We start from the raw sequence: 22,516 nt of genomic DNA, 5'->3' as shown, positions 1-22,516 counted from the left end.
GTTTTCATCCATATAAAAAAAGAAATAGAACCTTGATTTTGTTTGTTTTTGTCAAAACATCTACTTTTCTTCATTTAAGCTTTTGAAAAAATCTGCTGAATCTTTGTTATGAGAAAAAGACCTCTAAATTCATAGAATTATGAGCATCTGCATTCATCTACATTTTTCTGCACAAATATCAGTTAGAGAAGCAAACAAAGATGCGCACAGGCTATTTTGTTGAACATGTACAAATCCCAGTATGCGCAAACATAATCTTAACCTGTACATGCACCTGAATGCTCACATAAAGTTTGACATATTCAGCAACAATAGCAAATATCCCTTCTTGCTATGTTGACAACTCTCTTAAGAAAAAAAAATTAAAACTCCTCCTAGGCTTTTCCTAGGAAATAAAACATCCTGCACACACAGGAGGTAAAAGTCACATAATGATATATATTTTAAAGTTTATTACACATTCATTTATCACATCACCATATAAAACAAAGTGTTTCTGTGAAAAGAATCATAGCTGGGCTAAAATACTCAAACTGAAGGCTACCTCCAGGACAAATAACTCAAATTAAATTCCAGAATAATTACACACTTTGGCAATGGCCATACCTGATAATCTTTAGGACTGAAAGCTGTAAGTGGCACTGTTCTGTATTCCACCAGAACTGTTCCAAGAAGGCCTTGTGCACGAACAACCAGTAATCTGATGTGTCCAACTTCTTCTTTAATTGTAATATGGGGCACAGCAGAGGCTGGCAGAATCATTTCATCACCTGGCTGAGGAGGTGGCCCCACAGAGAACTGTAGTAGACCTGGCAGACCAGAAGTACTATTTACATGGCTTCTCTCACCAAATTTAAATTATGATAATCAACTGAAACCAAATTATTTATAATATTTATATTTTGTGACATTTCTGAAATGAAAAATCAATTATTGAAATGCTTTTAGGCCTCAATCACGCTATTTCCAGAGATGTGCTCTGTACCTTCCCTTCCCTCACTGATATCCATATCAGTCTTGATAAACCCACAGCACAATAATGAACTCAGCTCTTCCCAAAAGAGCCTCAATATGTCATAGTATTGGGTACTTATTGGTATAATAACAATGCAGAAATGTCTCTTTGTCAGGAATTCTCATCTGAGAAAAACTTGTACAAGCTCAACCACATGCAGCCTTTATTTGCTCTCAGAAAGGAATCATCGCTTGTTTCGCCAGTGAAGCTTTGATGCCTTTTTGTAAAATTCTCAAGACCAAGTAACTCATCTTTCACTCTTGTATACGAATTATGAATTAATCTCACAGTTAGATAAAGTGGAACAATTGGCATTGGTTCTTCAACTATTAAGGCTAAGCAAAGTTTTTATCTGTTGAGCTAGAACTATACAGTTATCTGAAACAAGGCCATATTATCTCCATCATCGTTACCATATGGGTGGTCACTGGCTTTGATGCTGATATCAGTAGTTTCCTTTTCTGGATCTATACTTGCTCCACTGGTAGGAGTTGAACCTAGTTTTCCATCTCCAGACACTGCAGAGACTAATGTCACACGGAAATATTCATTTAGCTCCGGAATGTCATCATCAATGACATGTAAATTTAAGACCTAGAGAAGGACCAAATAATAGAGAAATCAAACTGTGCAACATACATCACTTAAAAGTTCCAAGACCGTGCCTAACTCATCAAATTCTTTGAGTAGTCAGTCAGCTGTATCTGCTCTGTAGTTCTGAAAGTAATGTGGACAACATTTTGCTTTCCACATAATTTAACCTAACTTGTAGGATAATGTTTCATGTTTAGAATATGTATTCCAAAAAGAATGTTACCAAGCTATCAGAAATGGAAGACATATTTTCTTAAGTAAGTGCTTCAAATTACATAAACATATAACCAAGCAAGCAATTATTTATTATCATATCTTAAAATAAGCATAGTTTAAATTGTGTATATTGAAATGTCTGATAGATTTCAAAATCTTGAAGAAATTGTGCTTCTGAAAAGAAATTACAGTGATTAATCCAATTTAGAGAGTAAGTAAAGCAAGCTTTTTATGTCACCTGACACTTGAGATTGCAGATCATGCTATTAATTAACATAATCTGCTCTGCACTGGCCAACGTATTCATCTCAGACAATTCCAGCTTTCTATATTTTGTGATATGATTAGACAAGCATATAGAAGAAAAGGTTTAAGTAGCTGATTGTATTTGAGGTGTGGGAATGAGTAGCTTACAAATATCAATGGAAAGTCTCTTAGGCTATCTCACCTGAAGAGCAACAGCTCCCAATCTGTTTCTTAGGGCCATCCCCATTAATTCCTCCTTAGGTAGACAATAAATTGGACCACATAGCAGTGAAGCAAGAGGGTATACCGGCCCTTTTCTGCTACTAGATCGAATAAGGCAGGCCTCACCCATGCTGCCAGAGTAGATAAGCTTTGGAAATTTTTGCTTTATATGACTGTATGCAATGCAGTAATATGATTCAATGGAGAATCAAAGCTGAATGAATAGTGATATGACCAAACTATTTTCAGGTATCACAAGCTTTTGCCAAGTTCTAATCACTTACATTGTTTAATTGGGACCAGATCCACAGTTCTCGTGGAGCCACTGGGATCCTTTCAAATGGTGTCAGTGAGTTTCAGTCAGTCCACACTGACTTCAGCAGAGTGATAAAAGTGAAACCGAGGACGGCATTTTCTATTAAAAATTCACCCTTTCTATTTCATGAATACTAATAGAAAACACACATGAACTTTCCACAGTATTGTAGTCCCACACCTCTTCTTCAAATAAATCTGAAATTCCTGTGCTGCAGGTTAGGATTGAATTCACAGAAACAGATTAAGCAAAAGGGACAGAACGTGGCCAAGAGCGGTTGCAAGACACTTGATTACAGCAGTGAACTTTACTGTTGTCTATTTAATTGATGTGGAAATAAATCAAAATTACAAAACTCAGATCAAAACATGATCATTTTCCAATTTCAAAAGTAGCTGGATGCATTATTTCAGCCCAGGACTATCTACACTTCAAGTATACACATACATATATATAAATCTAGTTAATATTTTCTATGTATACATATTTGTAAACATATCTAGTATATTATGTGCATTCAAACATAAATGCATACATGGTGACCCCTGAACTGAGACGAACACAGATCTATAAACTTCTATCATCAATTGCTAGTTGTCAGAGATGCAAAAAACCCTGCAAAATATAACAAAAGCCATGTGAAGGAAACACTCTTTAGCATGGAAACCAGTCAAGCACCCTCAGAAGGTATTTTCCAGCAGCTTTGCAAAGGACAGGATGAACAGTTAATAGGAAGGTAGGGTTTACCTCTGATCTCTGCCAAGGAAGGAATGTGATAGTGCCAGTGCTGTTAGAAAAATCGGTAACAGAGTAATTAATGCCAGTGGAATCAACCTGCGAGATAATGTAATTTATATATACATAGTCCAGGGCTCCCCTTGTACGCTCCACGACACAGGATATAGTGGAACCCTCATCAGCAGTCTGGAAAAATCAAGAAATTGAAATGTTTGTTATTGTCAAGGTAAATCAAGGCAATAAATGCAAAACATGGAATTCTTTAACACTAGTCAAATGTTCAGGTAAAAAAACGCTGTCATGTTACTTTCAGCACTTTTGGAGTGGTAAGAAGCTGAAACTGAACTTGATGGTGGTCAGAACAATCTTAGTGGAATTTGCAACAGCTTCTAATGTCTCCCTGACTATAAAGGTAAGCCAATAACTATACCCTGTTGTTTGTTTTGAACACAATCTCTTCCCCCAAACTACATGCCAAAGACAGAATCAATATGCTTGAAATGTACATGTCAAAAGCAACTGAAACTATTTCTTTATATTAATGTTAATTTTTTTAATTTTCATTAGCAATAATTTAAAGAAAGATTTGCATTCCCCGTTTCCCCAACTAGAAACACTACAGAAAAAAAGATAGATATATTAAAATTAAATTATACTATCATCATTCATGAAAAACTTCAAAAGATTTTCTATGCCACAGTCCTCTTTACAATTCTGTCTTCACAGAGAACATGACTTCAGCAGCAACAATTTGACATATTTGGAACAAAGTAGGTATCGATACTAACCATATGTTTTAGAAAACTATGATCATAGAACTAAAATAGAATTTAATTTTGTTTGAAAATGGCCAGAAAGGCTAAAGCTATCTTAAGCATTAGACAAATTTCAGAGCTGCTGTATAACACAGTGCAGATACTGCATGTAGGCACTTCAGCTGCCTAGCAGACAGATGTGCACATAAAGCAACTAAACTACTGATAAAACAATGCTGTGTATCTGCATCATCACTGAGAGCTTTAATACGTCCCTGGTAAAATGCACGTAAGATAAGTGCAAAACAATTAACATTCCATATAAATTTTTAATTTTGCTTCATGGTTGGTTGATGATCTGTGGCATCACAGTATTATCAGTGGCATTTGAAACTGAAGGAATCTATTATCATAGCATATGGTAGGCACATAGAAAGCAAACTGAACTGAATTGAAAACCGGTATCACTCAGGCAGGATGGTTACTTTCAAACACATTGTAAGCACTTTGGTTAGAAAGAATGTAATTAAAAGGTCATGAGAGTTCCCAAATTGGAAAGTATCCTGAAATTTGTCTTCCAGAATAATCCAATACCAATAGAAAGAGGTATCCTGTCTTTATGCCTCATAATTGATTAAAGAAGTAACAATTAATTATGTTTATTTCAATCTTCACCAAACAAGTAGCAAGTTTATATATTGCATATATGGTGGCTACCATCAAAGAACAATTTAATGTTTAAAAAAAAAACCAATGCACAGCTAATATCAACTGAATTCACACCAAACATATGCAATTTATATGTTATACCTTATGACAGCAAATGATTGTGGAAAAATACATCACACCTTGTCATTGTATGACCTTTCGTAAAATTCTTTCAAACACATCATGTGACACAGAAAAATAAATGAAAAATCTTTGTAATAATCCAATATAATTCTCCAAACAAGAAAGTTAAATCATATATTTTAATTGAAAACCCAGTTTCAGACAGAAGTAAAAGGGAAAAATGTTCTTCTATAAAAACTTAAGCCTTAGTCTTCAGTTTATGTAATAAAATCAATTTTCTTAAGAAAAATAATTTTGGGGGATTTTTAAAAATGATATTGCAAATGCCAGTGAGACTGATGCTGTATTAACAGAACTTACACATTTCCAAATTCTAGAAAAACTCTGCTTATCTACAAAAACTAATAATGTGAAATCAAGGCCCTGCACAGGTCAATTGGTGTTGTCATTAATTTCTCTGTGTCCAAAACTTCACCTATAATATTCCTTATGAACACTTTACCTCAGGAATACATGCTCCAGTGAAGCCAAATAAACCATTAGCATTATCACTTTTCTGTATTCTTAATCTTGCTGTAGTATTTTCTTGTGAAATTCGAGCTCCACCACGCACAGAAATGAGCTTTAGGATGAATAATTCCTCTCCTTCTTCCTCTTTGTCATCCTTTGCAGACACAATGAATGATTTATTGGTCTCTCCTTGCCGATACTCCAAATACCCAGAGACAGGGTGGACATCACTCTTCGCAGGAGTTGCATGGAGTTCATAGATCTCTGCTCGTGTCAATTTACGCTCATAAAGCCTTACATCCTGCATTAGCCCTGTGTACCTACTGCTGCCATTGATTCCTGCTCCAATTCTCACTATTCCTGGACCTGAGAAGGAAATTATAATTATCCTCATGTTATTCTATTTCTTCAAAGTAATAAATCTGCAGCTGAATAGCTGTAATTGTTAAAAATCAATGGTAAACTGTTTATTATCCCTGCATTAGGAATCATATTGATTTTGAAAGGCAAAATCCGGAGGTTCCTTGAGCCTCATCTCACTGCTACAGGTAGATCAACACAGGTCAAACAATTCCATCCTAGACTGTCCAGGATTTTCTACCAGAACACTGTCACCATCCTTTACTTTAATGAGGCTTGGAAACTTCTCTCTTTGAATTAGAGATTTGCAGAGCACAACTGCAACCCCTCTCAGCTTTTGTTTTGCTAAACAGACCCCATTTTCTCTCTCTGCTAGGACAGTGGATCCATTCTGATGATATTGATCCAATGGCTCCATGTCCAGATGGAGAACAATGACGAATGGTGTCCCTCAGGGGTCCATTCTGGGGCCAGTGCTGTTCAATATCTTCATCAATGACATAGACAGTGGGATCGAGTGCACCCTCAGCAAGTTTGCAGATGACACCAAGCTGAGTGGTGCAGTCAGCACGCCTGAGGGACGGGATGCCATCCAGAGGGACCTTGATAGGCCAGAGAGGTGGGCCTGTGTGAACCTCATGAGGTTCAACAAGGACAAGTGCAGGGTCCTGCACCTGGGTCGGGGCAATCCCCAGTATCAGTACAGGCTGGGGGATGAAGGGATTGAGAGCAGCCCTGCCGAGAAGCACTTGGGGTACTCGGGTATGAAAAGCTGGACATGAGCTGGCAATGTGCACTCACAGCCTAGAAAGCCAACCATATCCTGGGCTGCATCAAAAGAAGTGCGGCCAGCAGGCTGAGGGAGCTGATTCTGCCCCTCTACTCTGCTCTGGTGAGACCCCACCTGGAGCTCTGCGTCCAGCTCTGGGCTCCTCAGTACAGGAAGGACATGGACCTGTTGGAGCGGGTCCAGAGAAGGGCATGAAAATCATCAGAGGGATGGAACACCTCCACTGTGAGGAAAGGCTGAGAGAGCTGGGGTTGTTCAGCCTGGAGAAGAGAAGGCTCCAGGGAGACCTTATTGCATCCTTCCAGTACTTAAAGAAGGCTTATAAGAAAGAGGGGGACAAACTTTTTAGCAGGGCCTGTTGTGATAGGACAAGGGGTAATGGTTTTAAACTAAAAGAGGGTAGATTCAGACTAGATATAAGGAAGAAATTTTTTACAATGAGGGTGGTGAAACACTGGAACGGGTTGCCCAGAGAGGTGGTAGATGCCCCATCCTTGGAAACATTCAAGGACAGGCTGGATGGGGCTCTGAGCAGCCTGATCTAGTTGAAGATGTCCCTACTCATTGCAGGGGGGGTGGACTAGATGTCCACCCTAAAGGTCCCTTCCAACCCAAACTATTCTATGATTCTATGATACTCATCAGCACTGCATTAGCCCTTCTGGACATGCTTTTCCCCTAATACACTGGGAAGATGGACTTCAGAAATGTACGCCAAATTCCACATGATTTTTACAACAGCATTAATATTTCTCTGTCTCCAAACAATTATCCTACTTATCAAATCATAGGATCACAGCTGCCTTTTTCACAAATATACTAAGCTGGTAGCTCATACTCATTCCTATTGTGCTAAAACACATTGACATCTTTCTTTCCAGCTGTTTTCTGGTTTTGAAAGAAATTGTGCTCTTGAATGTCCTGGCATACATATGACACTCAGTGTCAGTTCTAGAGACAAGCAACCTCAGCAACTGATAATGGTCCCAGGACACAAGGCGGAGGATGGTGAGAAAAACCAGGCTACTATGCTCACCACTGTGTAGTATTCAACATTAAATGGAGAGAGATTAAATCCTTACCTTATACTTGTAGTATCTCCAGACAGAGCATATGCCATCTCCACTAATATAGAAAATTTATGACTCAGACATATCCTTCTAGCAACAAAAGCATTATTGCATTTCACACATTTTTGTTTTAGAAACGGAGGGGAAAAAAATCCTTTCTCAGCTACAGTACTGCAAGTCGGATGGACATTATTAATTGCAGAGGCACTACTTTGTTACAGAGGGCAAATTTATTTCTCAGACTTCAACCACTGGAAATTTACAGGCAGATATAAAATACTACACTGTACAATTAATGAAGTCTTCTCTCTATTCTCTCTATGTTTGTACACATATACGCATGTAGAGGTATATGCATTTAACATCATTGTAAGTTATTTAATTCTCCTTCCTTGATTGCAGAAAAGGAGATTGTATTCAAGAATTTGGTAATCATTCACTGCCTACCCCTAATCAAAGAAAACATGTGAAACTGAAGATGAGAGGAAGAAAGGAAAAAGGATGGAGATGATCTCCAAGAAAAAAAATGCACGTGGAAGAGTGGGAAACTGCAAAAGAAAGAGTAACTATAAATGTATTCTGACCACATAATATCTGACTCTATAAAAGAATTGTTCTGATACTCCTCTGGTCACTGCTGTGCTAGTTCAGAGTGAATGTCCATAATGGTTACCTGTGACTAAAAATCACATCTGGGACTATCCTGTCAGATAAACTGAAGTACACATGCTAATGTTCCTTGGAACACTATTAAACTTACTGGCATAATTTTCATATACCATGTAAATACATTCTTAAGTAAACCTATACCCTGAAAAATTCTATTGCTCACAAGGTGTTGGCTTAGTTGTAATACAATACACAACTAGAAAAAAAAGTCATTATCACATTTTGTTTCAGAAACTGAGAGGAAAAAAGTCCTTTCTCAGCTACAGTGCTGTAAATCTTATGGAAATTATTAATTGCAAACATATGGAACTGTATGTATACATGATAATCATACATATATAAATATAATTACAAATTATTATTTTATTTTCAAATTATTGAAATCCAAGCTCTGTTACAGTTCTGAATTTTTTGGAACTTTCCCAGCTCTTATTTCCATATGCTTTTTGAAAATCCTCAGAATTTTCTATCTATTCTTTTCAATTAACTAATCAGATATAATAATTTCAGTATCTTGCATTCACTTGTTGAGGAGCTAGACTCCTTTACGGAACTTTACATATGGAGAAAAATAATGCAGGCTATTGGCTCACCATCAGCAATTGCTTCTCCTTTAAGGCTCTTCATTCCTCCCAGAACTGGAATTCCGTCCATGTAAAATTCAATTATACTTTCATCCAGAGTAATCAGGAGGTGAAGCCAAGTATTTTCATCCAGGTATTTCAGGACTGCTGCTTTAGCCATATATGTCATATTGGATCCTAATGCTGTATAATGAAGCACTACAGAAACATGAGAATCATTTGTTTGGATTTTCACGCCGTAATATAAGGACCCATTATCATCATCCTTTTCAACTATGTAACCATCAGTACTGACATTAGGAATTAACCATGCTGAAAATGTAAAATTGGTTACTGCAGTATTTCCATTGTACGGGTATTCCGGACCAATAATCCCAAATGCATCGTCTTTTCCGCTGAAATACAAAGCATCTGTTCCACTATGATGACGCCTCATGTGAGGCTGGGATTGTACTGAACTTGGAAATGATCCCAGCAACAAGAAGTCTACCACTGATGGTAGTCCAGCTTGGAATGTACTAGACAGTATTTCCCAACCTAACCGGACAACACCAAAGGTGCCTTGTTGTCTCCAGATGGTGAAGTCTGTAATATAGGAAAGATCATCTTCAGAAAGAACATCTTCCACTATCTCTCTGTCCTGGCTCTCTAGATCTATAACAAAGACTCCAAAAGGGTCATCATTGAATGGGATCATCACGGTTACAGCAAGGCTTGTTTCAGATAACTGACCACCAGGACCAGGAGACCCACCTATATAATGGAAGTTAGAGCAAAAGTTAATGGTTGGTTTCAAGCAGCACAGTTCAAAAAAAGTTACTAATTACTTAAAGTTTTTTTAATAAAATGTTTTTAAAAAGGGTTAAATCTTCTTTAAAGAGCCTCTGAACTCTTAGAAAATGCTCTAATTTAAAAATAACATAATTTAACTGTATTGTTTTTAAAACACTACAGTGACACAATTTTCATAGAAAACAAAGCAGCATGTCATTTTTCAACTTCAGAACATAGAGCTGTCTTTCGGCTAAAACAAGATTAGCTCAATTTTTTCTGAATTAGTCAATGAGATAGGTTACCTTTGATTCATTTGATAAACATGGGGCCAAATTCAGTTCTCATATTACTCCAAGATTTACACAAATATGGAATGGCAAAATTTGGCCCATTGCCTCTGAAACAGGAGCAGAGATACCTTGCAAAATGAGTAACCACTTGTGTATTAAAACTGCTGCCAAGTCCTGCCATTAGTCATCTATTTCTGCACAGTAAGAATTCATGACAGAAAGATCATGATGTGAATGTAGAGCCTCCATGTTCAAAGTGTGCAGTGACCTACTTACTATATGTAGGAAATTTTCTGTACATGCATATGGATTTCACTTACAGAAAAGGTCCTCCTCTAGAAAAAAAGGAAACAAATCAACCAGCCTCCATTATGGTTGACATGCATAGCCTTTAATAGCTTTATTTTGTCTTCAACTACCTGAGGATCTATATCTCTGAAATCACCAAGAGGCATCATTTTTAAAGGTCAGGCCACCAAAATGTGTATAACAGTAATTCAGGAACTGAATAACTGCATTCATATACCTAAATTAAGATTAAATGAAAAATAAACCCCAAAATCTTACCAGAAAAGTACAGGATATCAAGACATGATTCAAGGCAAAGCTCTTTCAAGAGTTGGTTTCTTTTTGATTGATTAAACATAATTCTTTTCTACCAGATATGAAGGGAATGGTGATATGGAAGACAATACCTGAAGCATTCACCAATTTTAGAATGTAAAATTCATTGAACTCAGGAATTTTATCTGAAATAGCATGGAGTGTTATTGGCTTTGATCCTTCACCGTCCATGAAGTACACAGTCCCATAAGTTTCATAGAACTCTTCTCCCGGCCTCAGCGCAGAGTCATTATCAAACAGCTGCCAAGTCAATGAGACATTGCCAAAGTGTCCTCTATGTCTCAAAACCCTGTTCAGTGATACAGAAAGAGTGAACATCCTGGCAGGTATGCATCAGAATTCTTTAGCAAGGAAAACCACGATTACCCTAATCTTCCTTACTGTGAAAAATAACCTACAATGTTGTAAGTAACCATGAACAATAAATACAACCATGAACAATAACACAATCCTCTTTGAAGGCCTGCAGTTTCACAGTATAATTGTACACCCAGGTATACCACAGGTACCTTAGGAAAAAAGTAACCAATGCAGGTCCATGCAAAGTAGTACTGCTAAGCTAAGCATCAGTTTGCCTTGCACTTCTATTATGTAAATAATAAATATGAATGTATAATAGTTCAGCAAGTTAAAATTAAACATTGATATACCTGGCCACCCTTAGACAAGAATGAGAATCATCTACATTTAACCACAAACATTCCTCCCTTTAACCATCAAGCCTCCTTAAACTCTTTCTTACATTGGCATTAAATCTGGGTTATGTTCTATGTCCTTCAGAAATCTGCGGTTATTCCAGATTAAGAATGTAGTAAATAAAAACAAGATTTTATTCTTTTTATAGCTATCTGGTAACATAATTCCACCAATTTCCAAAAGGCATTATAAATAAAAACTGACGCATATAGTGTCTTTATTAACAAAATGCGCTTTACATACAAAATGTGTGCCTCTGTTCGCACAGCGAAATAAACTGCTGTACAAAGAGATTATATCAGGCTGAAAAATTAGTTCAGCAAAACTAGTCTAGGCACAGCAACACAGTTATGTTGTTTCTGCTTCCAAAGTTTTTTCTTTTTTTGCCATTAACCAGGGCCCTCTATGCCAGCTGTGTAGCACTGTTGCAGTAACTCCAATTACTCCCTTTAAAGCTCAGTGCCACCATAGCTATTCTTAGTGGTTAGGTTATATGGTACTCTGACCCTTTTGTTATGTACTACACAGCAGCCAAAGTAGTGAGGGTATGGAGGAGACAGCTCCCTAGTAAATATATTTCATCGATGAGGACTGAGCAAGGTCCTCAAATGTTGGTGATCTTGGTATCATGTGCTTCCATAAAGCACCTGTGTATAAACATGTTTAGTTCAAATCATCATTCTTCACACCATCAAATCAAAAATGTTTATCATGCAAATAAGATTATAAAGGACAAAAAAAACCCTAAAGGGCAGCATAACAAAACCAAACACACAATATATTTAATATCCTCTTTTCTCAAGGCTTTTCATTTGTTAGATGTGTAACACAAGAATAAAGACCTAATTCACAGTTATATACATCTGTTTCAAGGCCTTAAAACAAACAAAAAAATAAAATAAAAGCATAGAAAAGATAACTAAACAAATGTGAAAAGAGCCTTTTTCCTAACTGTTCACACTATCATATTTATTGTGGCCTAACTTCTCTTTATATCCTGTCTAGAGCTTTCTTAATGAAAAATCAGTATTTTTGTCAAATTATAATCCCATCCTGACTCTATGGAACATAACAAGGTAAGATGCCAAGCAAATTCATTTCTTAACCCTTCCCATTTTTTAATACATCCCAGTGGCTGGAAGGAAAATACTTCAGAGGTCAGACTAGGGAAGAGTATTTTCAGTCTAGAAGACAGTCACATCTGGACTTTGAGTATAGACTTCCATCTGTAATTAACAGATAGAAGAAAAACAAACTATCAGGAAGCATACAGTAATATTGGTTGTTTTTAGGGGAAGGCTTCAAGGTAGGGCGCAAAAAGAAATGAACAACCCCATAGGTGTATTTAGCTGTATTTTGAGAAGATTTTTTACTTCTCTGTTAGACCAGGCTATATTCTCCTCAATCATCAAGATTCTTCTCTATCTAAAGCCTACTGAAAATAAAAGAAAACAACAATGCTGTCGTCTTATTTATTTACATTTTAAGATAAATTTCTGTATACATTTTAATATGCACAGTCTACTTGATAATATAACTATTGATGTCTTCAATATGTTTATAAATAATTTAATCCAAAATTTAGTAAAGCTGTTTTCCTTTAATATATTATTATCAATGCAAAGTTGTATGGGATTAGATCAAAGTACTATCCATAAAGTACCACATACATTATTCAAAAAAAGTGAAAAAGTATTATTTAAAAGTTACTTACAAAAAAGTGTTACTTTTGCCTTCTTCCACTGGCTTCTCTACAGGTTCCAAGGAGAAAATTCCATTAGGATCATCATTTGCTTCAATAATAACTGTAGCCACTCCAGCCTTAAAGATAACAGTATCCCCTAAAAAGAGGGTTATTAATTTTATCAAAACTGGAATCAGAAATGGAGGTAACTCTAAAAGCGAAAGTGTTTGCTTCTCACCGCAACTGCTTTTATGCAAACAAAGGAACAAACAATGATAAAACAATCAATCAGTGAAAACCAATATTCGATATACTCAGTAACTGGCAAATCAGAGTAAAACACTTAAGTAGCATCTCATGCAGAGAGCAAGACATAAGATTTGCAGGAAAAAACTATATGTGACGTGACCAGAGAAGATGTGATTCTAAGCAGAAAGGATTGTATGAGAGGTAGTATTTCATGTTTGATCCATTGGTCAAGTCAAAAGAAAAAGAGATGTATTCAGAGATTCCAGCTCTCGTTTAGACCTAGAATAGAAATATTGCACTTAAACTAAATACAAGCTAAGAACAATGTCTAAGAGTTTATTCATACTCATATCACAGTCTATCTGAAAGGAAAAATATAAGATACCCGTGAAGCAGAGTGGAAGCTAGCAGGATTTCTGTGTGTATATTAGCACTGTAGGGACATTCTAACACCCTTCCTGTGTCCACAGATGTACATTATGTTTCCACCCCCATCCCATTTTTCACCCTATTTCAGAGCATTAGACTAGCTTTTGTTCCAAAGTAAACAATGTGTTTGCTGCTTTAACTTCATATACCTCTATCTGTATTTTCTCTGAGGTACAACACTCCAACATAGTTTTCAAAAGGGATGTAACAATCGAGGTCAATAAACGTAACAGATCATAGAAAGAAAACAAATTTTTTTGCTTTCAAGAATGCGTATAGAAATACTCCGTATTCTTAGTGATTCTAGAGAGGCTACATGATGATATGATCTTCCTTTTAGAGGCAAAGGGAGCCTGCAGTTACCCAGTCTTGTAGGACCAGTGTGCTGGGAGGAAAGCCATCATACGTTCCCAGTGGAGTGGTAAGAGAAAATACAAGTAGATCCTGAAGAAAGTTAGTAAAGTAGAAAGAGATCACAGAAGAGAAAACTTAAGAAGAGAGAAGAATGGTTTTGTCTGGTGCTTTCCATAAGGTTGATGTTCTCTAAGAGACCTGGGTACTAGAGTGAATGCCAGCTGACCTCAGGAAACACATAAGCTACCTTATATTCAAATAATTGCTAAAAATTCGCCTATAATTCTCTGGCTGCCTGCTACCAATGTCTCGGGCAGATGCAGTTCAAGATCAGTGAAACCTTGTCAGCAGTTCATAGACCAGCCACAGGGTGTCCACTTTCGTGTAACTTGAAGCACTCTCTTAGTCTCACTGACTGTGAATCAGATTATTATAAACTGTAATGAGGGCTAAGACACTTAGTATGAATGTCTAAATGAAGAAATCTAATTTTATATTTCCTCATCTTGAATTGAATCCCTGGTAGGCATTTTACTTTGTGAACCTGCCACACAATCTAATGTGAAGGTATGGTCTGATGGTTAATTGTGACAGTTTTCCTTTGCTTTAATAAATTACAGCACCTCAAGTCTTAGTCCTTGTTTTGATGGATTATTCAATTCAGTTTTGGTTTGCATTGCAAAGATACGCAGTGCATTCACAGCCTGTTATTACCTCTCAGCTACAGAATAATAACACCTGAAGGACAGTAAATCATTAAAATTTGCTAACACAATTGTAGATGACTCTCCCACTACACCTTGAGTTTTAGCAAGGCTAGGGGTGGAGAGGGTCTTTATTAAGCAGGTAGAGCCCAGGAAAATTTACCTATTTGTTACATTTAACACATATTTTCTTATCAATATTACATAGCAGTGATGGTTTATTCCAGAAGATGTTTATTTCAAAAATAGGAATGTGCTGAATAATTCTGTATCATTTCCTGCTAAATGATAACTTTAAAAAAATTTTATTTCTAAGATAATAAACCCTTTCGTTACTGGTGGTACATTGGGGAATTTCTAACACACATTTTTCTGTAGATTAAGCCTTGTAAAACTATAATGTCAGACTGAAAAAAACGTATGCATACATTGCACTACTGCAAAAATAAAACAGAGACCAATTTACATGGTTTTCCTCTAAAATAAGGCAGTTCTGTTTGTTTTTACAAAAATCAGGCAATTGTGTAGTATACACTGGAGCATGACAAAAAATCTGAAAGAATCCCTCTTTCCCTAAGACTATTGCAGTACTAACATTCTTTAGGCTTGTGTTTCTGTAGTCAAGTCAAAGCCCCATCTAATTTGGAGCATTTACATTTGAAAAGAGACTTTCACTCCAGTTGTTTTTGCAGGAAAGGTTTCAGCTGTATCATTTGATATTTTTTTTTTGCAATTAAACAACTCAAGATGAAAATCCAAACACAACATGTACAGTAATTGCATAGAAATGTTGAAACAAATCTTAGTCATACAATACCTGGCATATATTGCTTTATGATAAGATCAAGCTGGTAAAAAACTTGCAGGAAAAAAAATAAAGGAGAGTTACTAAACATACATCAAATCATTACTTTTACCTGTAGAATTCAAAAGGAACATATAAAATGTTTCATCAGTTTCAGGGATATCATCATCATTAATATACACAGATAAGTTCTGCTCTCTTTCTCCAACATCGAACAAAATGACACTGCTCTTTCCACCGGGAACAAAGTCGCCCTCTTCAGCTGTTGCATCTCCATTAACAGTAATATACTGGACAGCAACAGCAACATCAGCAGATCCATTCCTTAGAACTGTGAAGTTTGCAACACTTCCTTCTTTAACGCTCACTGTCAGAGGTTCTGAAAATACACAAGCAACAAATCTACCTGAGTTCAAGCCCGAGCTCCTTGCATGTGGCCTGTTTTCTTAATTCTCCCCAAGAGGTTCCTTCTCCTCAGCGAAACAGAAGGCATATGTGGTAAAGGTATGGAAATACTTGAGGGTACAAGAGAATATAGTTGTACTTAGCCACCTAACCAATCCCAGCACCGACAAAGAGAAGAATGAAATAAAATAAGGGAAGGTTTTGAAGGAAACAAATACAAATTCAACACAACAAAAACATGAACGATTTATACTAGTTCCACCAGGATTAGGATTTCTCAATGATCTGGTCTGTCAATAAAATCTGTTTGGGGTAGTATATGTATTCTACATTTAAGAACAATAATATCTAACCTGCAAAATAAATGGGATCATCATTCCTTGTAATTTGTAAAATTGCACTGGTTATATTGCCCAGCCTGGCTCCACCAGCAGCACTGAATAAGCTGATGATGAATACTTCCATCTCTTCAGGTACCTGAAAAAGAAAGTATTAAGAAATTAATTTCTTGCATACAAAACAATGAACAAATTAAAATGAACAGCTGAGGAGGTTAACAAACCAGAGATTTCTGAGTGTTGTTTTTTATTAATCGATCCTAAAGTGTGTCAAGAGGAATGACAAATGACAGTTCATACAGTTACACAGAAATCATCATCAGTCTAAAATCCTTGTAGATAAGCCCCCTCATCTTTACTATTGTACGGATGACCCAAAAGTTATCTTCTGTTTTCCTGCTTCTGATACATGTAATTTATTTTTACAATTTTATTTATTTATTATTAATTATTCTCATTCTTTCTTATATTACTTCATATATATCATAGACAGCATTAAAAATAAAAATCAGGATTCCTGCTATCAAAACAAGGTTTTTATTCAAATGAACTTTTCTACAATTTAACCACATTCAACTACTCTCAGCTTCTAACTTTTTTTGTTTATAGGTATGCACAGCTTCTCAGATTCTTTTATGATTTGTTGAAGTAATCTCAGTTTTACCCATGCATTTTTATTTTTCCTACAAATACTTACTAGGCTCTTAAAAAACAGACATTCCTTCTTTCTCTTTAAATTGTAATGGTTTAGCACTTACTCTTTGTCCCATATACTCACACAAAAACACTGTAAAAATGTTTACCTCATCTGGCAGTGAGTAAATGGTGATATTTTTTGAAAACTCCAGATTATCAAAGAAAATAGTCCCTTCTTCTGGATAGATGTCATTGGTACATGCTGGGTCAACAATCCAAGACACACTAACATTGCCATAGTTTCCTTGGTTTCTGACAACTCTGTAAGCAGCTAAAAAATGCAAACATATACAGTCAGTGAGCATCTTCAGAACAACACAAATCAAAAAGAAAAAGGTCAGCAAAGCTGAAACAAAGAAAAAGGAAAGGAAATAAACAAATCCACTTCTTGAGAAACTAATAATATGTGAGAGCACTACACGAAAGGACACACAAAGATAGACTGTTAAAGCAGTTCAAACCTGCTCAAATTTGTTATTTTTTGCCTGTAAATGTACTTGATAATTGAATAGAGATAGATAAATTGAAGTCACCCATATGACGATTTAGCTCTATTCTTCTCTCACATAGCACCCTATTCTTCATGCTCCATAAACAGAGCTACTACCTCGAGGTTGCACTTTGCATATACATCAATACTCCGTCCCTCCTGTCTGGCATATTCTCTAGCCATTTTTTTATTGGGTTCATCCCTCTGGCTTTCCAGGCCCATCCTTCTCCACTTCAGTCTCCACTGCTCATCTTGCTGGCACTGTACCACTCTGGAAACTCCTGAGTGGAGACTTGTGTCAGACATTGTCCTAAAAAGGTGAAATGGGGAAAAGAAGCCTTGCAGGGGCAGACAGCAGATAAAGCAGTAACTCTAATAAAAAAGAATTACCAGCATAGATGATTTCTCCTTTACTTTCCTGTATTGTTACTGATAGTTCATCAGGTAGAAACTGAATGACACCATGTGGATCATCATTCTTCAAAATGGTTATATTGACCATTGTGGCATTCCCCAACTTGCCTGGCATTTCACTGTAGCCACTGAGTACCACAGAATATATCTCGTCCAGCTAAAAGAGGGAAACTCAGTCAGAATAAAAATACATATTCAGTATTCACATCCAAAACAAATGGGCAAACATCCACAGTCCCTAGCCAGGCAGAAAGAGATATAAATTTAAACAAAAGGAAATCACATACACCTTCTACGTGCACAATGTGTTTGTATATTGCAATCAGAACAAAGAAATAATTAGAAATTCCTATCTCCGATAGGATCATTTTCTCCAAAAGTCTAGCACTATTATAGGCAAGGACTTATATTGTGTACTTAACTTAGAATCACATCAATTCACTAGTACAAATATATTTGTAATGCTCCCAGAAAGGTAAATTTTCTTTTCTGTAAGATTTATTAATGTTTCTGGCTTTGTAACAGGGAAAGCAAAGATCTTAAAACCATTGACAGCACACTAATTTAGAAAGAACCTATCAGCTTGCTTTATTAATCTAATGGGACTTTGTACTTCATATATTTCTTGAAAAAAAGCTCACAGGTAATGCCTGAAGGAACATTAAAACAAGTATTGCATCTATGTATTGATAGGGCCAATATTAGTCTAGACTGGGGAGCACTGAGTGAAGCTAGCAGATGATTACTAGAAAAAAAAAAAAAAAAAGGAAGTGGCTCTTCACACAGAGTTCAATTAAACAATGGCACTCGATACTACAGAATGTCATGGATGCTAAAAACGCATATGGATTCAAAGCGTAACTGTTTCAATTCACAGAAATTGAATTGAATTCAAATTAAGTCCTCCACTGAGGACTATTAAACCCCAAGACACTTTCTATTTACCTAGGCATCCCTGGTTTGGAGGCTGGGAAAACATTCTGGAGAAAAGCCATTACACACTTGTTCTGCTCCTACATATTTGTCTATATTTTAATAAGTGACTGACTAATATGCCTGTGAACAAAATCTGAAGAGTGAAAAATATTAATTTTTACCTCTGGAATCCCATCCATCCTTGTCAGAAGAGTAATTATGATCTCTCTTTCACCAGGCTTAAACTCCAGAATTCCTGTGCTTCCATAAAACTCGTTATTGTCTCTTGGTTCTACAGTGTAGCGTAGAAACTGCCTGACGAGACTTCCTCTGCTGCGGACAATCTGCAGTTCGACAGACTCCCCTTCCTGTAAAAAGAAAATCCAGCTTTTTTCTAGCACTCTGCTTTAAATAAGTTGTACATAATGATTAAGAGAAATGACTCAGATAGCTACCTTGATACTGTAGGGACCTCTGGAAGAGGGAGAAAATTCGAAAACTCCTCCAGGATCATCATTTTCCAAAATAATAATTTCACAAGTAGTAAACCCGTATTTCAGTATTTGATTTTCCACACTGACCCTGAGAAAGGAAGGCAAGAGGGTTTTTTGAGTGACAGTCCTGTTGGGCAAGTAAACCCACACCTAAGCAAAGGACATCAGAATATTGATGAATTTTATGAATAAATTATGAAAACAAACAATTACCTGCAAAGAATAAAATAAATTAAGAAAGACACATCAGTATGTTTTATCCATTTGTAAAAAAAACTTTGCTTCTGAAGTAACTCTGTTTTCCAATTAGTTTTTATAGTTGGTGATTCTGGTTTTTTTTAGGCACACATGCACACAACACACAGGAAAAGAAAAAGAACTGTGCAATAAGACGTTAAGAGTTATATTCAGTATTGCTTTGTATTTGGATCAAAACATAAAGGATAATCTAAAATCATTTAAACAAATAGAAATTACATTGATAACTACATAGTCTTACCCTCTTCTGCAAAATTTACTATTGCTGCAAATAGGAAGAGACTTGGCCCTCACTACTGTGGATTTCATCCTCACTTGTGCGTTAACCTGCCTTGTGTAAGATATGGACAATACCTGTAGTATCCCAGTTTGGCTCTAGTAAGTGTTAGACCTGCTTTCAGTAGCTCAGGCTCATCCCCTTTCTCCTCCCTTACTCACAAACCTGCACATGGTGAATGGTGCAAGCATGATCAAACAGCGCTCCTCTTGGTGGAGGATTTCTCTCCCTGGGCTACTGCTACACTGTCTTGGTCTTACTCATGGGCACAAATGGGCCATATCTGACAAGAGAAGGAAACTTTGCACATTTCTTGCATTCTTTTCCTCAGATGTGGTAATTTTCAACAACACTGTTTTAAGTTCATTACATCAAAAATGCCAGAAAACGTACTACTGAAGAATGCATCCAGAATGCACCTTCAGACTGACAGTTTGGATATGGCTTATTACACGGTGTTTTATGTATTTAGATTCCTCTGCATCTTCTGTGTTTGCTGGAAGAAAATGTCAATGAAATCTTGCCCAACATATTGTAATTTTTTGTATGGTTTCACTGTACTACAACCCACACTTCATCAAACACTATTTCATGTAGAAAGAAATGTGGCCTATTACATCCAGTATTTGAATTCAGTTCCGTAACTGTTTAAACAAACACTCCATAAATAACTGGAATGCCCCCCCCCAAAAAAAAAAAATAAATAGCATTGTATCTTGTAGCAAAGTCTACAGGCAGGATACAAGGTGCAAAACAGGAAATATCTATTTAATAGGGTAACATGTCATGTTTATTCCACATTAAAAAAATATGTCAGCAGACAAAATAACTTGTGTTAACATAAAATAAATGTAGGTTATTCAAAAACAAAATAACCGCTATCTTTGACCACAGAAAACTTCTCTATAATTCTAGTCAGTTCAGTCATTTAGTTGGAGCAAATCGTATTTGTGGCTTTTTAAAACAACTAATCCATTATTGCATCAAATGGTCAATTATCAAACACTGAGCCATGCTTTCATAACTCTCATCATTCACAGATCCTAAATAAAGAAATGCCTTCAAGCCAGAACCTCATGCCATCAAATTAACACCAAAGGGCAAGCATGCATTGTCTGAAGAGATGCAAAAGATGTGATTCCTGAGAGGAAAAGAAATTATAAAGACAGATTCTGTCCAAACCAGCCACTTGTAAAACAAAGCGTTGATTCACGGAAGACAAACCACAGTTCACTGCACTTACCCAAAGTACACGACAAACCTTTCTGTCTCTACCCTGTCAACAGAGAAAGAAAGAAAGGGGATGGGGAAAGAATGAACGTGCCACTTGCTAGAATTTCAATAGTACTAATCTTAGAAAATAATAATAATTAAAAAAAAAAAAAACAAAAAAAACGAACACAAGCTTTCTTTTTCCTTTCCAAAAGCTTATAATGTTCATTTTATGGGAACCCTACTTGCCTGGCATTTTCCTGTTGACAAATGCTAGTAAGTGAGCAGTTCCCACTTAGAGAAATGACCCCACGACCAATTCAGCATGTCAAGACACGTTCATGGTATACCCTACAAGCCCTTCTCCAAAAGCTCAATTACTGCCAGCCTCTGTGCCTGCTCACAACTGCACCAGCAGCCCACGTTTATAAATAGCCTTTCAATTAAGAAAAAAAATCTACATGCTTCCACAATATGTTATTTCATCAATCTGCCAAAGTAATGAAAAAAACAGATAAGCACAGTGGGAGCTGTAATGGGTATATATCAAAAACTATTTTGGCACAAAATTACATCAAACTTCATTTGTGACAATTTTTCAGTTAATCAGATTACCAAAGTAAAATAATAAATATAGAAATATAACAAATAAAAACACACACAAAAAAAGAAAGGAACGAAAGGAAAAGAAAAAAGAAAAGAAAAGAAAAGAAAGAAAAGAAAGAAAAGAAAAGAAAAGAAAAGAAAAGAAAAGAAAAGAAAAGAAAAGAAAAGAAAAGAAAAGAAAAGAAAAGAAAAGAAAAGAAAAGAAAGAAAAGAAAAAGAAAAGAAAGAAAAGAAAAGAAAAGAAAAGAAAAGAAAAGAAAAGAAAAGAAAAGAAAAGAAAAGAAAAAGAAAAGAGAAGAAAAGAGAAGAAAAGAGAAGAAAAGAGAAGAAAAGAAAAAAAAGAAAAAAAGAAAAGAAAAGAAAAGAAAAGAAAAGAAAAGAAAAGAAAAGAAAAGAAAGAAAAGAAGAAAAGAAAAGAAAAGAAAAGAAAAGAAAAAAAGAAAAGAAAAGAAAAGAAAAGAAAAGAAAAGAAAAGAAAAAGAAGAGAAGAGAAGAGAAGAGAAGAGAAGAGAAGAGAAGAGAAGAGAAGAGAAGAGAAGAGAAGAGAAGAGAAGAAAAGAAAAGAGAAGAAAAGAGAAGAAAAGAGAAGAAAAGAAAAGAAAGAAGAAAAGAAGAGACAAGAGTATTTGCTAGTCTCTTAATTGGTTCAGTTTCAGCCAAGCACTTATAATAAAACTACCACATCAAGTCAAAGGAAAGGGCTGTATTATTCTGCAACGGCAAGCATGCATTTTGGCTTTCTTAGCATAAAATAAATATAAATTAAATATAAAACCTGTATATTCTATCAAAACACCATAAACAGATTAACACAGGTTTTATAAAGTGAAATTCTGACTTCACTAATCTCAAAAGAACTCAGATGTGGAATTCAATAGAGATAAGAGTTCACTCAAAATTCTGAGAAAATAAAGCAAATACACTT

General features: G+C 36.0%; 1 protein-coding gene across 1 annotated transcript in view; it reads right to left on the bottom strand.

Annotated features, from left to right (window-relative positions):
* The window catches only part of ADGRV1 (adhesion G protein-coupled receptor V1), a gene marked incomplete at both ends in the record, with an annotated part of 282,764 nt that overhangs the window by 235,143 nt on the left and 25,105 nt on the right, over window positions 1–22,516 (bottom strand). Inside the window, 14 exons of the mRNA XM_082336231.1 lie at window positions 607–809; window positions 1,429–1,609; window positions 3,357–3,533; window positions 5,397–5,770; window positions 8,887–9,630; window positions 10,637–10,854; window positions 12,976–13,102; window positions 15,599–15,865; window positions 16,245–16,368; window positions 17,033–17,196; window positions 17,806–17,986; window positions 18,927–19,112; window positions 19,200–19,326; window positions 21,017–21,049. Of these exons, the coding sequence (XP_082192357.1) occupies window positions 607–809; window positions 1,429–1,609; window positions 3,357–3,533; window positions 5,397–5,770; window positions 8,887–9,630; window positions 10,637–10,854; window positions 12,976–13,102; window positions 15,599–15,865; window positions 16,245–16,368; window positions 17,033–17,196; window positions 17,806–17,986; window positions 18,927–19,112; window positions 19,200–19,326; window positions 21,017–21,049 (3,106 nt within the window). The remainder of the gene's footprint in view (window positions 1–606; window positions 810–1,428; window positions 1,610–3,356; window positions 3,534–5,396; window positions 5,771–8,886; window positions 9,631–10,636; window positions 10,855–12,975; window positions 13,103–15,598; window positions 15,866–16,244; window positions 16,369–17,032; window positions 17,197–17,805; window positions 17,987–18,926; window positions 19,113–19,199; window positions 19,327–21,016; window positions 21,050–22,516) is intronic.

This window comes from Platalea leucorodia (genome assembly GCF_965183815.1).
Source record: "Platalea leucorodia genome assembly, chromosome: Z".
Lineage (NCBI taxonomy): Eukaryota > Metazoa > Chordata > Aves > Pelecaniformes > Threskiornithidae > Platalea > Platalea leucorodia.
This window is presented reverse-complemented; position numbering and strand designations above follow the sequence as displayed.